Source organism: Zonotrichia albicollis, chromosome 1 (assembly GCF_047830755.1).
Source record: "Zonotrichia albicollis isolate bZonAlb1 chromosome 1, bZonAlb1.hap1, whole genome shotgun sequence".
NCBI lineage: Eukaryota > Metazoa > Chordata > Aves > Passeriformes > Passerellidae > Zonotrichia > Zonotrichia albicollis.
The window spans coordinates 54,153,763-54,169,775 of NC_133819.1; the positions used below are offsets into that span (position 1 = coordinate 54,153,763).

At 37.1% G+C, this 16,013-nt stretch overlaps 1 protein-coding gene across 5 annotated transcripts in view; it reads right to left on the reverse strand.

Annotated features, from left to right (window-relative positions):
* CDK13 (cyclin dependent kinase 13) overlaps positions 1 to 16,013 on the reverse strand; it is a 46,602-nt gene that overhangs the window by 5,699 nt on the left and 24,890 nt on the right. The window contains exons 6-13 of one of the 5 annotated variants that reach the window (XM_074541505.1): positions 15,183 to 15,372; positions 12,635 to 12,691; positions 9,827 to 9,928; positions 9,632 to 9,709; positions 7,446 to 7,562; positions 6,390 to 6,521; positions 3,967 to 4,118; positions 468 to 851 (exon numbers count right to left, since the gene is read on the reverse strand). In XM_074541505.1, coding sequence (XP_074397606.1) covers positions 468 to 851; positions 3,967 to 4,118; positions 6,390 to 6,521; positions 7,446 to 7,562; positions 9,632 to 9,709; positions 9,827 to 9,928; positions 12,635 to 12,691; positions 15,183 to 15,372 — 1,212 coding nt within the window. Of the gene's footprint in view, positions 1 to 467; positions 1,032 to 3,912; positions 4,119 to 6,389; positions 6,522 to 7,445; positions 7,563 to 9,631; positions 9,710 to 9,826; positions 9,929 to 12,634; positions 12,692 to 15,182; positions 15,373 to 16,013 lie in introns of all 5 variants that reach the window. The other 4 variants (XM_014267018.3, XM_014267019.3, XM_074541494.1 and 1 more) reach the window with 4 other exon arrangements.

A 16,013-nucleotide genomic window follows, 5' to 3' on the forward strand; every position in this document is an offset into this window, starting at 1 on the left:
TGGAAACCTTTAGCCACGTGTGTGTGACAGTTAAGGGTAACCACTGAATTTGACACTAAAGAACTGCTCTAGTCAGCATTAGAACCCAAATTAAAATACTGTCTCATGAAAATAAGTTTTACCTAAATACACAGCCAAAACTGGCAAATTACATCTACGCATCTGCTAGAAAAGACTGTCTTCACCACCACACTCATCACTAAGAAAACCAACCCCTACAATAATGATCAATGTTTCATCACTAATGCTTGTACACCTCTCAGGTTAGCTATTGCTTGCTCTGTCTGCATGGCACCTGTTAGACTAAAAGACAAATTCTCTGATCCTGACGTAAAATGTGACCAAATCAATTTAATCTCCTATATTCACACAGATTCATATGGCAAACATGTTAACTCTCTACTCCCACACTATTACATCTCCAGTGCTCCAGGTATTTGCTGGTTAGCAACAAAGGCCTTCAGTACCTGCAGACACATATAATGACTTGATCAGATGTGGGTAGCCAGGCGCTGGAGATTCCACGTCGTCCCGGCTGACAGACACAGGAGTGGCGGGCTCTGGAGGCTGTCTGAGTTGTAATGACATTTCATTTCCTGATCCATTTTCCTTCTCCTCCAACACAAAATCTTTTTGTTTTGTTTGCTGAGCCTTTATTAACTGAGACAACAGAACAGCAAATGCACTCTGCACAGCTGCCTGGGCAGCATCAGTCTCCACTTTGGGCTGACCCAGCTGAGCAGGTGGCACGGGGGGCTGTGTGACCATCGGCTGTTTTAGAGGCTCCTGCTCTGGAGGTGGTGGCGGAGGTGGCGGCGGCTGCTGCTGCTGCTGTTCTGACTGTTTTTCACCTGCTGACAAAATTCCAGCAGGAAGATTTATTTTATTTAGTTGCTGTTGAGTCTCCGGGTTTACCTTAATATTCAATACTTGGGCAAACTGTGCCAAACTAACACTTGTTTTAGACTGTAGCAGGTTTAGCAGGATTGCCACTTCATTCTGGTTTAACTGCTGTCCAGTGCTTGTTTTTGCTAAAGACAAAAAAGGTGTTTTTAAGTATTATTTAGAACTGGCATATTTGAGAAACTCAAAAGAAGACTAATCTAGCATAGCTGACACGGCTGGCAAAGCATGGGTTTGGACAACACAGAAATGGAATACTTCTACATGTTAACTGTCTTTAGGGAGTATCTATAGGAAATGGAACAGTAAGATCCACCATAACCAATGTGACTTCCATGAGGTGCAGGCACACACTTACACAGATGGAAAAACACCAAGCTAGAGCTCAATATTCCACAATATAATTAAGTTGGGGCTTAAGGCCACCTGCTTTAGGCAGCTATTAGACTTCTAATCCCCATAAAATTTCCTATCTTTGACATATCACAACCTTTTGTTATAAAGTAGCCGCCTGCAAAATCCATTTCCAGTCATATTCCAGCCCATTCTAATTCAGCATCTGGGTTTTAACACCTACCCACCTGGCTCTATGTGGCCTAGGAGCTTACAGTATACGTGCAAAAGGCAGTGCTAACTTTGAGGGAGAAGTCAATCACTCAGTAGCAAGAAACACATGGAAATACACAGTTAATTCAATTAAATGGAGCTTGCCACAAATAAGAGCAGATTACGATGATGATGGGGAATATGAATTAAGAAGTCTGAATATCAAAGAAGTTTTTCAGCTTCAAACACCCATTGTGGTGAAACAGCATGGATTGCAACCTGCCCTATGAGCAAATGATTTGGAGAAGAAAGTAGCCAAAAATTAGAAAACGAGTGTGTGAGCAGGCTGGCTGAGCTCTGAATTTTTCTTAACCCAGGTCAGCACATTCAGTCCCCTTCTATCCTTGCCATTGTGCTATCTTAGCAATATATTAATTCATGGCAGATTAAAAGCCATACAGGACACACAAAAGTATTAAGTATATGCCTTGCAGTTTTAAGAACAGCACAGCTGGAAAATGCTGCAAAGCCCACAACCCACAACTCTGCTTGTGCATGTGCACCAGGGATACAAGCACTTTGAACTGACTTAAGAAGAATCCAGGGAATTCAAAATTGTTTTGTATCTATATTAATATAATCCATCTTCTATTTGGCAATACAAAAAAATAAGTCACAATTTTCTTATGCCTTATGCTGACTCTCACTCAGATGTTGTGATTAATTGAAGATTTTTTCACATCTGAGGATAGTATACTCAACATTAAAAACTTCTCTCAGACCCTCGGTGAAAATTCATCAGAAAAATGCCAAACAGGGAAACTAATCTACCTATTCCATACTCTTTGGTTAGCTTTAAGTTCATTCTGACAGGAAACTCTATTCTGGGAAATCTGTCATAACAAAATTATTGAGTCTGAAGAGCTCCTGTTAAATTGCAAAATGCAATATCCAGGGGTCCCACTCATCAATCAGAACATTAGCAATTGATACAATGTCTTTTTAACCTCTCCTTTTGGGGTGCTTAGAAACAAATGCAAGTGTTTTGGCTAAAGTATGTATTTGGTCATGGAGCTATATAATGTGTCTTATTAATATTATCTAAGGTGCATTACAACTTTCAGAAGTGTTTTGTTTAATACAGGAAATGCCTCTATGCGCCACTGAAAATTAAATTGTCTTCTTTTCTATCTAGACATATTTTTCTGTGTACATACGGGTAAACAGCAATATAGGTTAGAATGATTCCTCGTCTATTTGCTTTGGGTTTTTTTGCACAGTCAGTATTAATGACTAATAGTAGTCTCCCATCAAGCTGTTATGTCATAAAAGCACAAAGAAATTAACTATCCTTTGGACTCTTTAAACTTCTAATATAGTTTCATTGATGGGAGAAAAAGTTAAAGAAAGTCGTTCTTGAAAATGCTACCAAAAGTTTAGCCTAAACATATAGATTAGCAGAATCTTGCAGCTGGTTTACGGTGAGATGAATGGAGCAAGAGGCAATGAACTGCAATACAATATGATCAAAATAACTACTTTCAATATATCTTTGCACAGAATATTTGGAGCTCTGCTCTACTGGTAAATAAAGGGTTGATTCAAGATGGTTAGTATACAGAATTGTCAGCTGCTAAGAATGCATAAACTCTGTATTTTAGCTGAACTCCTCTATCACTGCCATAGGATTTAGGCTTACTTTGCACAATCAAAGATGGTCTAACATTTAACTTACAGGTACCCATTTGATGTTGCTACTCTTTGTATTTCCACATATTTTTAAGAACTATCCCTTAACTGCTGAGTATCTCAAATGCTCTCCATATGGAACCACTACTTTGTTATATTTGTAAAACTTGTCTCAAGCAAGATACTTTGTTAAAGTTTCAGAATTACCAGCACTGCAATTCACAGAAGTAGATACTTCGTGTTATACCAGCTCCTGGGGGGCGTGGTTTTGGTGGGTTTTTTTTGTTGTTATTGTTTTTTGGGGGTTTTTTTACAACTTGATTTAGGCCCAACAACCTGGAAAGCTCAAGACAAACATAACATGCAGATGGAATCTGTTCCATTTGAAATGATAATTGTTCTAAACTCTGTCTTCTGATCAGTTTATCATTACAAATAAAGCTCATCCAATCTATGGAGACTGTGAGAAACTTTGAACAGCCACTGGCTTGTGGAATTATCAAAGAATCATAGATGAGCAAGAGCTAAAATCCCCTCAAAATACAGAGCAAGCAAGTTAGTTGCTCTGACCAGGCTGAAAAGTTAGGTAAAATTGGAAAGGAACACTTACATTTCCAAAAGCAAAGCCAAATATTTTGTAACAAAGATTAAACTTACAATACTGCTCCTCCCTCAAGAATCCAGGAGATGCCAATACTCTGTAAATAACATCTAAAATTTCTAGAGGTGCAATCCAAGTAGTAGGTAATTATAAGAACTGAAAATATTACTGACCAAGTGCTACACTAGAGTTGCCCTGAGTTTTGAGTTGGGAAGAAGTTTGCATGCCTTGTGGGGTGTTGGTTCTGCTCTCATCCATGCCTAGAGACAGATCCTTCCTAGGGACTTTAGCTGCTGTAGAGTCATCAGTCATGCCCATCTGCTTCTGTCTTCTGCGTTTCTTACTCCACAGCTCATGGCAATCCTGCCACAAAGGAAGGCTGCAAAGAATGATTAAAGATAAGCAGTTTTAGTCCTATTTTTATTTTTTTTTAATCATACTGGTAAAAACACTTTAATTATACATAATGTAACTTCTGAAACCCAGAAATACACCAGGAAACATTCAAAAGCCAGCAAATTCTCAGACCTGCTTTTTCTGGCCGAAAACTATTAACTGAGTGCCTCTTTCAGAAGCATATGTCCTTCTGGCAGAAAAGGGGAAAAGTATCTTAAAATGAGAATTATTTTCCTAATTATTTGTGTAATTCAAAACTTCAAAATCAATGCTGCACAGTTGCTATGAAATCTACAACTTGCATACTACCAAGTAACTAAGTTATCAATATGAAAGCATTTTTTTCAGGGTCCTTCTGTCTGCTTATAAAAGTACTGCTGAGTCATTAGGTCACATATTTGTCCACAGTAACAGACATGGCTATCTAGTATTTATAGTGTATAGCTCAGGCAACCAAGAAAGTAGGGAGAAAAAAAGGAAAAAGTTGCAGAAATAAGTTGCACAAATAAATATCACTTGACACTACCAAAGCTGGGATACCAAGAAGAACAAGGGGATATCCTATATAAGACCTATGAATGCAGAGGCAAAGTTCTGCTAAGAAACTTATCTGCCACCAATTCTGTCCTTCTATTATAGCTCCCTGCAGGCATCTCAATTCTGATTTCCTGAGGAACACAAAGACCCACAGAAATACTGAGATGGGCAGTAAAAATAATGGTTTATGTTTTCCTATTACATATTAACTGTCTCAGCAGTTCCGTCACCCAGAAACACGGAAAAATGAGCTGACAAATGCCAAGAGACACTGGAAAGGCAATTATGACAACTGCTTCCTTTATTCTCTCCCTCCACCTGCCAAGTATTTTCTGAAAGACAACTGGAAGTAAGAACTCATTGTGAAAAGTATTCTATGGCCCTTCCAATCTGCATGTCACTTTCTCTGGATGAACAGCAGCTCCTTCCCAAAACAGAACTTCAGTCTCTCAAGAGAACAGTCAACACCTTCCTGTGGTGTGCCAGAAATGAGTCTAGTTCCTCCTGATTTTTAAAAGGACACCAGTGACTAGTTTGTTTTGAATTTCCATATATCAGCTTCTAGAATGGATGCATTACCACATCCATTCTAGATGGATGCATGGGAAGAAAAGATGATCTTCCCATTCACTTACTTTAAAATGCCCATAAGCAACATGTTGTACAAGTGGTTTTGAAACTTCAGCAAACAGCTTGAGATCGCTGATTTCTGATTTTCACACAGTGATATAGTCATATTCAGGCAATGAAACCTCTTTGGCTCGTGTTTCAGAACATTAGTAACGTTTGCCCAGAGAGCAAAACATCATCCATCTGGACACAATCCATGTGCTCTAGGATTACCCTGCTTGAGCACAGAGACTGGACCAGATGACCCACTGTGGTCCCTGCCCACCTCACCCATTCTGTGATTCTGTACAACAATTTTGTGTATATAATAGGAAAGTCTAGAAAGAATTTTAATGTAATCCTTAGATGAAAAAATCCTTAGATAAAAAGAAGTCAGCACAGGCTGCCTTGAAGGCTCAGTTTACTCAAACAATATCATGGATTCTATGTTCTGACAGCTATGGTGAGGAAAGAATGAGATCTGCAGATTCTCTAGTTCCTTTTCATTGCTTTCCTTAGGACATGCTCCATTATGATTTGTACTGATTAAATGATGGCAAAGTCACTCCAAAAATCCTACAGAACATTGTAATACACTTCCTCTAGAGAAACTGAAGGAACAACCCTGCACAATTTCACTTTTCCTGCCTGTAAAACCAAGGCTCTCATCTGGTTCATGAAACAATTTATTGTATTTCACTTTAACTCTCAGGTACCTGTGCAGAACTCTCTACCCACTGTCATTCTATCATTAAAGACAGCAATTCAGATTCATGGAGGATCTCAAAATCCATGGAAAAAGTAGACACTGATAAACTGAGATAACAGGGAAATTATGCTTTTTAAATTAGAAACATTCATAGAAGAGTATTTTCTTTAAAGGTAGTAACTCAATAACTAGTTCTAGGAATGACAAAGCAACTCTGTTATCTATTGTATGACTCACATAGCTACACAAGCATTTGACTAGAGAACGACCTTTCAACAACTGCACATGTCAACATTTCTGCCACGATCTCCTTTACTGAACCACAACGAACTTATTGAAACAGGTGCATGTTCACACTTCCTAGAGGTCAGTACCATTACACCAGTGGAAATTACTCACTCTGGAGGAGGCATTTTAGATGGTTCCACATCCCGCAGAAACTCACACTGAAGAGCTTGTTCAGCTGTGCAGCGCTTGCTGGGATCCAGGGCAAGCATATAATCGAATAAATCTAATGCAGCTGGTGGGATGCTACAAAAGTGCAAAACAGAGGAAAGCGTCACATCTTTATTTTGTATCACACACATCTGTGAAAAATTTTAGTAAACACATCCCTTCCGAGATGATCAGTAAGTCCTCAGGTAACTTAAATACTAACAAAACACACCCATAACCTGCACTTGTTAACAAGAGGCAGAAATACACTTTACCTTTTACTACCTGTGTTATTATATAACCCAAGCTTTCTTCACCTTGTGCTGTTTCATTGCTTGAAACCTTGTACTTACAAAAAAAACACACCCACATTTTAAAGCTAAGACTGTATTTTTGCATTTTGAAATTTACCACCAGACTTTCGCTTGATTCACAGACAATAATTCTATTGCTTCAAAGATATTAGTCTCATTAGTAGACTAATGAGTAGCATTTCTCTTGAAACCCACTGCACCTGAAGGAGGGGAACAACCCCCTTAAAATAAGCTAACAGCTGTTTTCCATACCTTTCACTTGTGATATATGCACAAAACTAGTCCAATGGTAGTACTTTAGAACACATGGTTCAGGTAACTCCTCTGTGTTGAATGGGTTTATGACATAAAAGACTAATGTTAACCAGACTACATATTTAGCTGTAGCCAGTTTTACCAATAAAAAACAATTAAGTATTCTGAGCTGTTTTCTGGACAGGGCAACAAGCAGGTGTACCAAACAAGTATTTCCTTAGGTGAAAGCTGACAGGTGGTTGAAATTTTAGGGCCTTCTTTCCTCTTCTTGATGCTCCTATTAAATAAGGTTTAATACAAGCTCTGTGGGTATCATGGGAAGGACAAGAACCTAAAGCCATTTTTCTTTACACTTGATCTATGCTCGTTCTCCGGAAAATACTGAAGTTCATAAAGTCTCTGGGAAAACTTAATGGTATTACAGTTGACTAAACTAATTCTTCATCCTTACAAAGCAAACTCTTCCCTCAGTTTTCGACGATACTGCTTCTTTGGTTTCATTGTGTTGAAGTAAGCTAATTTTATAACATCAGGCCACACTGCTGGACAAGGACTTCCGCAAATTCGGCTGTACCAAAAAGAAAGGAGAAAAGGGTATGAGATGCAAAGCCACAAGTGAGCACAGCTGGCATTTTTGTTCGTGCAAGTACAGTGAAAACAAGAATCATTTTCAATTTTCATGTTCAGGTTATTTTTAGCTAAAATTTCTCCACTGTCAAATGCCCAACACCATTAAATAATGGTGAATTGTCTACAAAGGGTGATCATCCCACACAGACTAAATTTACTGTTTCTGCCTCATTCCAGCCCAAACATCCTCTACACCAATGTTTACCAAAATGTAACCAACTACATCTGAAGAGTTCTCCAGGTATCTGACTAGAAAAACTGAATAGCCCACATTTAGAGTAGCTTTTATGTCCTTAGCTCCCAATGCTACTGAAGAAAATATACCAAAAAAGCAGTTTTCACTGAGAATTTATTTAATGCTTAAGACATAAGGGAAAAAAACCAAATAATCAAGTAAGTCCTAAAGGCATAAACCACTATACAGAGAAAATTTCTGTACTTTTTACTTCAGTTATGAGTTTTATGCCTCAAGCCTCATCTACCTCCAGAAATGGAGCTGCCAATACTCTTATGCCCCACATTCCATCCCCATCCTTTTTTCCAATAGCTAAGTACAAACTGATCAACACCACACTTCTGAGCAAAAGAACTAATACGGTGTTTCCATAAATGCAGGGCTTCAAAATCTCATGCAGACAGTCATAAAAGGACATTTTGCAAATACTTTTCCCTATTTCAGCCCTCCTTTTCATAAGATTTTAATGGTTAGTGTAAGAGACCTAATGATTTATGCCCCAGGTGCTATGCCAGTCAATCTGACTTTACACTGGTTGATGTACATAATTTTCAGGAGGGAGAATAAAAATAAGAAGAATCTCCTACTATCAGACTGTACTTCACCTCTATCTTTGATAAATTTTGAAAAGATAAATGTAGAATTTTTGGCTGCAACACAATCACAGCAGAGATGTTCATAAAACTGATATGCTCAAACAGCAAAAAATGCATAGTATCAGTGAAGACAAGAAATGAGCTACAAACAGAAGCTTCCAGCAGGAGGACATCACAAAGTTTTAGTTTTGTACCAGAGGTAAAACACAAAGGAAAACCTTGAATTACTCATTCTCATGTGCTTCAATGCCATCTAGTGCTCAAAACCAAAAATTCCCAAACTCATGAGTTTAATTCTTCTTATGCCAAAACCGACCACTGATCTGCTCTGCACCAGCTAAAACCTTCATTTTTTCAGGCCAGCTAATAACACATTACACAGAAGCATGCTACTGTTCAATCTGTTTTGATAAACATGTCAGTATACAACTTTGTAATATTTTTTAGTAAGTTAATTTGACCATTTACTGTTCACTTTCTGTAAGTTCTGTAGGACTCACCCCCTTTTCCCCTTATTTCTAGGAAGACCACCTCTCCTCATTTATAATGTCAATTATGATATCAGAGTCAAGAGCAGATTTTGCTTGCTGAATAAAGGGAAAGAAAAAGATGTTCTGGTTCCACTAAATTAAATACTTATCATTCTATGATTTATTGAGGACAAGGAAAGAAACAGAATTTTTATGTCCACCAAATGTCTGGCAGTTTTTAAAGGAACAGAAATATTCCCACAAAAGTGATAAAGCTAAGGTGTGTACATGGTAGGCTTGAAACTGGCCAGCAGCGTGCCAAAAACCTATTCCTCCCAAATCCCACTTGTCATTATTGTCCACATCCTCATTCTGATTTGCTGCAAGCAAGTTGCAACATCGTCTTAAAAATTACAGGCATTTTGATTACTCTCTCTTTACAATTTCAGCAATAGGCAACTCCAGCTACTCTACAAAATCCCATCTTACTGGTCAATAGTACATTGCTAAGACCACAGAACACTCACAAAAAATCCTTCATGTCTGTGCTGAAGTCACTTGTGTTAAATGCCCCTCAAAACCTCTAACATCTCACTCAGGGCAGTAACTGACCACTTGCAAGTATTTGCAGAGCATTATCTCAGAACACTAAGAAAAGAAACCTGCCAGTTTATGAGGCATCTATGTAGCAGGGCTTGCTAGTTACCTTATGAGTTCCAGTTGAGCAAGTTCTTGATTTGCTTGAAATATTGGCTTTTTTGTAAAAAGTTCACCCAGGATACAGCTGTAAAACAGTTTTGCAAAATTCCATCATTACGGCTTTCAGGACAGAATGACAGAAACTTAAAAATTTATTTCTGGCTTGTTTTTATCCTTGCTAGGCTTCTATCCAAACTCTTACCCACAGCTCCAGACATCAATAGCTGGTGTGTATCTTTCTTCCCCAAGGAGAAGTTCAGGAGGCCGATACCATAATGTAATAACTTTGTTGGTATATGGTCGGCTGTTGGAAGGAGGAAAAAGAGAGAATTATCATTTCAGTACGATCACACTTCTAAAATAATGATACCTTAAGGACTTTACTTCTGTGATGCTGTTCAAGAACAGTACAACCTTCTTAGTCCAGCAAAGCTGGAACTGCACAAAAGAAACACAACTACCCAATGAAGGCTACAAACAGTCAGATTGAAGATATAAATAATAATCACACAGCCATGTTGATGCTATGTGAATAGTGTATCTCCATTATTATTCAGAAAGCAACACTGTATATTTATTACATTTATTACAAACTAGTAATTTCAGGAGCAGGACTCACTTAGACAAAATCAGTAACTTTCATGCACCTATTGGCTATTACCAAACTAAATATAGGACCTCTACAAGCACTTTAAAAAGAAGAAAAAAAATCACTTTTCCCTCTTTAAGTATGAACAAAAGAGATAAAAGCCTTTTTCTGGAACTGCATCATCCCAATTCTGACTCCAAAGCCTGGAATGCTTCTAGTATCTTCCTATATTTCACATCATCTTTAATTCTCCACAGCTCTAACCAGAAATTTTGGTCACTGTGAATAATCCTTTCCGTCCTCCCACTAAAGCAAAGATTTCTACTAATGCAGACACACTTTTTTTTTGTGCACAGGCTGAACTACAGCATCAACAGTTCAAAATAGAAAGCAGAAAAGATGTTTGATGTTGGTTTTGTTTCAACCAGGGTGCTTTAAAAGTGATTCCAGAATTCTTTCAGTTTTCTTCAGTTTTTCACAAGGTGAAACTTTTTTTTTCAGTTACCAACACGAGGTAACTCCAAACAGAAAGAGTAACAATAAGTATGAACAACCACGGAATGAAGTCTAACAAGCTCTTATAGCATTCTCAGCAGTACAGGTATCACTTCTGTAAAATCATCTGAGTCCTTCTTTCATTAAGGCACATAACTCCAATTCCTTTTTAAAAGGTAGCACATTTTTGGAAACAATTCCATCATTTATCATATTTATCTCTGAAGCAAACATTCCCTATGAAATGTTTACATGGTAGGTACTATCTCTACAGATACATTGCTCATATGTATTAGTATATGGTGGTTTTTATTTGAACACTTGTCTTGTCATGCAATCTGTCATACCTCTTACTCCAAACATGTTAAATCTACCAGAATAACATTTAAAGAAGCCCAACTACAACAACCAAATTGGAATGTACCTAAATTTTTACTTCCTCCCCATTATGCCCCTACTAAGTTCTGTACCCTTTCAAACAGTATTAAATTCTAAACAACAGTAAACCAAATGCAAAGTACATGAATTAAAAACAGCAGCTACTATACACTTGTTGATATACATTAATTATATCTGTTACTGCACGTCAGAAGGAAAACAAATGACAAAAGAATTGCTAAAAATCTACTGAGATTCTAATTATTCTCCTATGTTCAATGAGCAATTCTATTAGCTAGCTTAATTAAATCTTAATCTTGATGTCATTTATGCATAATAGCATAATAATGTTGCTGTTTCATGTACAGCAAAATGGGTTATTGACATTATAAGGACACTGGACCATTAACCCTTAATGAACAGTGAATTTAGAAAGAAAATTTAAATTAATTAAAAAACAGACATTAAAAAGACCCAAGCAAAACATAGTAAACTAGAGGAAAAAACCCCATTAGCCAAGTTTGATGCATGTTAAAACAAGAAGGTAGGATAACATGCTTTTATTATTAAGTACATCCAAACAAAAAAATAATTAGCTAGCAGATGTTTAATATTATTTCATTTTGCTATTACATTCAACCGTTTTCAGAACTGTACTTAAGCATATTTTCCTGAAAGAAGAGTTCTGACACAATAGCTCAGTGAAACTAATGCTAACACATTAATCAACAACGTAAGAGCTGTGCAGAAAACAATAAACCCATAAAGCTAATGTTATGGATATTATTACTCAAATTAGACATGCAGAAATCAAAGTAAGGTCAGGTATTCAAACATCTCTGTATCTAACCACCTCATGGATATATTACTGTAGTGAACATTCAGCCTGGATTTTGAAAAGTCAGTTCCACATGACAAATGCTACATTACAAAGTAAATACTGAAGTTCCTAATCATAAAAAACTGTGCACCTGTTTCCTGGAGTATGAGCATAGTGAAGCCAAGAACAACAGAAGCACAAGTCACAAGAACTTTCAGAATAACTTTTATTTAAACTTGTATCTCTGTTTCCAGCAGATTCAACAGTACTGACTGCCTAAAGAATACAATGAACCTCTTGAAATGTAAAGGTAAATCTTACACAAAAGTAATGCTTAGTAATGCTTATTGAATAGGAGCTGTATGATACTTTGTGCCAGCCAAAAAAAACCAAAACATTTACCTAAATAACATCTTTGGTATACCAACAGAAGAAATATACCTCAGGTTCACAGGACTTAGGAGTGTAAGTTAATTTCCAATCAATATATGGCCAGTCTCTACCATTATTTATCCAGAACACCTGGAAAAGCAATACACCCGCACAAAGAGACTTTTGTGCTTTTATGCTGTATAAGACAACATGTATTTCTTTCACTTTCCTAAGCAACTACTTGTATTACAGTACAGTAACATTTCCTCTAAACAAAACATTCTTCTGTCCTTCATAATAGTTAAGCAAAAAGACTAAACTTCTGAATGCTTTTTCACAGTGTAATTGTATCTTACCTTTCTTCTGAGTTGTACAGCCGAGCAAGCCCAAAATCAGCGAGCTTTATCTGCCCTCTGGTGGAAAAAGCAAAGAATTATTTAGTGGTTAATCCTGTTAAGCTTTCTTCCCCCAAAATCAGGTAAAGTTTAAGGCTGAAACAGCGGTGATCTTCACCAAACCACATTAATGAAGAGGCAATGCTCTGCTATCTCTGCATCTCTTCATAAAACAGTATGCTAACTCACTGAATAGGAAAGACAAGTGAGCAAAATTGGGTATGCTTATCAAATGGCATTCACATTATAGGATGATAGTAAAAATTTACATCTATACCATAAAATATTCCAGTCAGTAACTCTCAGGAAAAAACTGAGGGAAGAAACTGCTGTTTTCTCAGGCCTTATTGCTAGCATGAGCACTTGTACAACAAACAATTATCAGCAGTCATACTTCCTTCTAGGAAGCCATCAAAGTCCTGTTCTGTGCTTGTACATTTTAAATACAGCCTTTATATCAGGGTGACTGACCAGATAAGGGCTTCTATTTTTATCAGCAACCAACTTGCTGAATAACACAACCCCTAACCCATTCCTGAGGTATTCCACATATGAGGGGAAGAATAGAAGATACAGAGCTCCTGCCTGCCTGTTCCAACAGCTAAAAGGCACTGCTCTATGACCAGAAACTCCCACTACTTGTAATGTCTGGATGATTCAAACAGAAAGCTATCTGCAAGCTTCTCTAAATGAATGCTGCATTATTATATGTGGTTTTTCTTTTCTGTACTGATAAACTTTAATAACTCCCATCACTTTCAAATACATGCCATTTAATCAAATCATGGCAAGATTTGCTGCTAGTATGATAATTTTGTGGTAACAGCATGTACATGACTGTTTTGTGATGATACCATATACAGGTTATAGTTTCCACCCACTTTCCTCCTCAGACCTTCAGACCTTTAACTTCTTGGAAAACACCCATAAACAAAGAAACGTTCCCCTTTTACATGCTTATTTCTGAGAATGTATTTGTAAAAGATTATTTGTATTTGCTCAAAATTTCGTTGAAGTTGCCTATGTAAAAGATACATAATCCACACGTTTGGACTCAGGCTGTAACTAGTAACAGGATTTTTGAAACACTGGCTTAAAAAATCACTCAGATCTACTACCATGTTTTTCTGCTGCTGGTGGAAAAACCTAAGGATGCTCAGACACTGTTCTGGGGGGGAAAACCCAACTCTAAAACCTGGATTGGAGAGCACAGTAAAATAACAAGTTCCTTCTCTACCATAAGGCACTCTTCTCCACTTTCAGGTTACACCCAGCTTCTGAGTTCCCAAAGGTGCACGCAGAAACACTAATGGAGATCAGCAGATAATAGGATTAAGTGTGTGGGCATAGTGAGTAATGGGGAGGAACGTGTACATCTGTTTAAGAATCTGTATCATAACCTGCAGTAGGATACAGATTTGAAAGCAGTCAAGTGTTAGTTGACTGCTAAGGGAAAAAGGAGGAAGAAATAGCAAATTTAATTTGGAGAAAGCTGGGAGAAAACTAGGCCTATCAAAATAGACCCTTGATCAAATTTGTCCAGTATTTCATCTCCAACAGCAGCAGTAGATTTTTAGCAAGAACATGTGAACCCATTCCCTTTGGGGCTCATCTTCCTCGTACTTAATCACTACCCACAATCATTATGTTAAGGATGCTAAAACAGGGATCCCTGTCCAGCCCCATCAGCATGTGTTAATGATCTTTTCCTTGAATGTATCTCATCTTTTTTGGAGAATCCTGATACTACCCACAAAACTTCCTGTGACAACAAATCCCAGAAGCTGACTACCTACTCTTTTTTCTTATCTATACCCTTTTTTGCTGCTATAAACCTTGCTCTTATGCTGCTCCCTGGATTTAGTACTCCAGGTTATGACGCACAACAGTTGGTAATGAAGTCATCCATTATTCTCACACTAGTTTTTTATTTGTTACTGCTGCTGCACACTGAAAACACTGCACTTACTAATATGATTTGTAATTACCATGTGTTAAAGTAGTAATAAACAAATTATTCTCCCCATTTGATGATAGCAATAACTGCAAGTTAAGGCATGTCTGAACATGCATAATCAAATACTCTTTTAAAGCACTATCCTGACTGATGGGCTGGTTCTTCATGACAGTTCTGAGGTCCTCGTCAAGGATCGCAGGCCACACTGATCTTGAAATGAGATGGCAGAAAGAATACATTTCAAACACTTACATCCTACAATTCTGTATTAATATATTTAAACTCAGATAATTTTCCCTCCATACTCTGACTCAGCAGGATTAAAATTGAATATTTTTTAACACAGATTAAGTTCAACACACAGCTGCAAGTTCCCATGTTAAGCAGGCACATTACTGAATTAGTATTTTGCAACTGATTTTAAAGAAACGAGGCAACTCGGAAAATAAGTTTTGCTAATGACTCCAATCAGGTGAACTGCAAAGTCTGAAATAACGATATAAAGATGTTAACATACAATTTTTGTTACATACTTTTAAGTAATAACCATACCTATTATTTAGTAGAATATTTGAACATTTGATATCTCTGTGCAAAAAGTTCTTCTTGTGGCAATAGGCCAAGCCCTCCATCAGCTGTCTCATAAAAGATTTAATATGATTTTCATTAAAATGAACCAAACCAGATTCCAGCAGTCCCATCAAGTCATGGTCCATATATTCAAATACCAGGTAAAATGCACCTACAAAAAGAAAGGAAAAGAGTAGGAGAAACAGACAGAAAAACTGATTTAACCGCAGTCCAAATAATTGCTGTTGCCTGCTTTTTGAAAACAGAAGCGTTTTTCATACAACTACTTAAGATTTTCTGCAGTATTTATAGCTGTATCTTATGTCCAATGAAATATAGTACTTTAAAAAATTTTAATAAATTGCTGTTCGATATAAACGGTTATATTAGTCAAACATTTGTGAAAAGAAAAATAATGTTACCACATGGTGCTTTAGTCTAGATAAACATGTGCTCTCCCTACAGCTCTCAATCTCCATCCATTTTATTTCAAGAAAAAATTAACTGTGTTAATATTACCTATGAAAAGTTTGGAGAGGAAATCTAGAAACAAAATATGTACAAGCATTATTGTGCATTATTGTTCATCTGTCATGACTCAGTGATGAAATTTTTTAAAGATTTCCATGCAACTGGGTCAGAAATAAGCTGGCCCTTCTCAAACTAGAAATATCTATAAGACAGGATAAAATGAGAAAGCAGAACTAACCTACTAGTAACAGCAGCTCTGCAAAGACAGACTTCATATTTTAAGTTGCCGCATGCATATATTCAACACAAGAGAATCTGGTCTTATCTCACATTGGCCTGCAC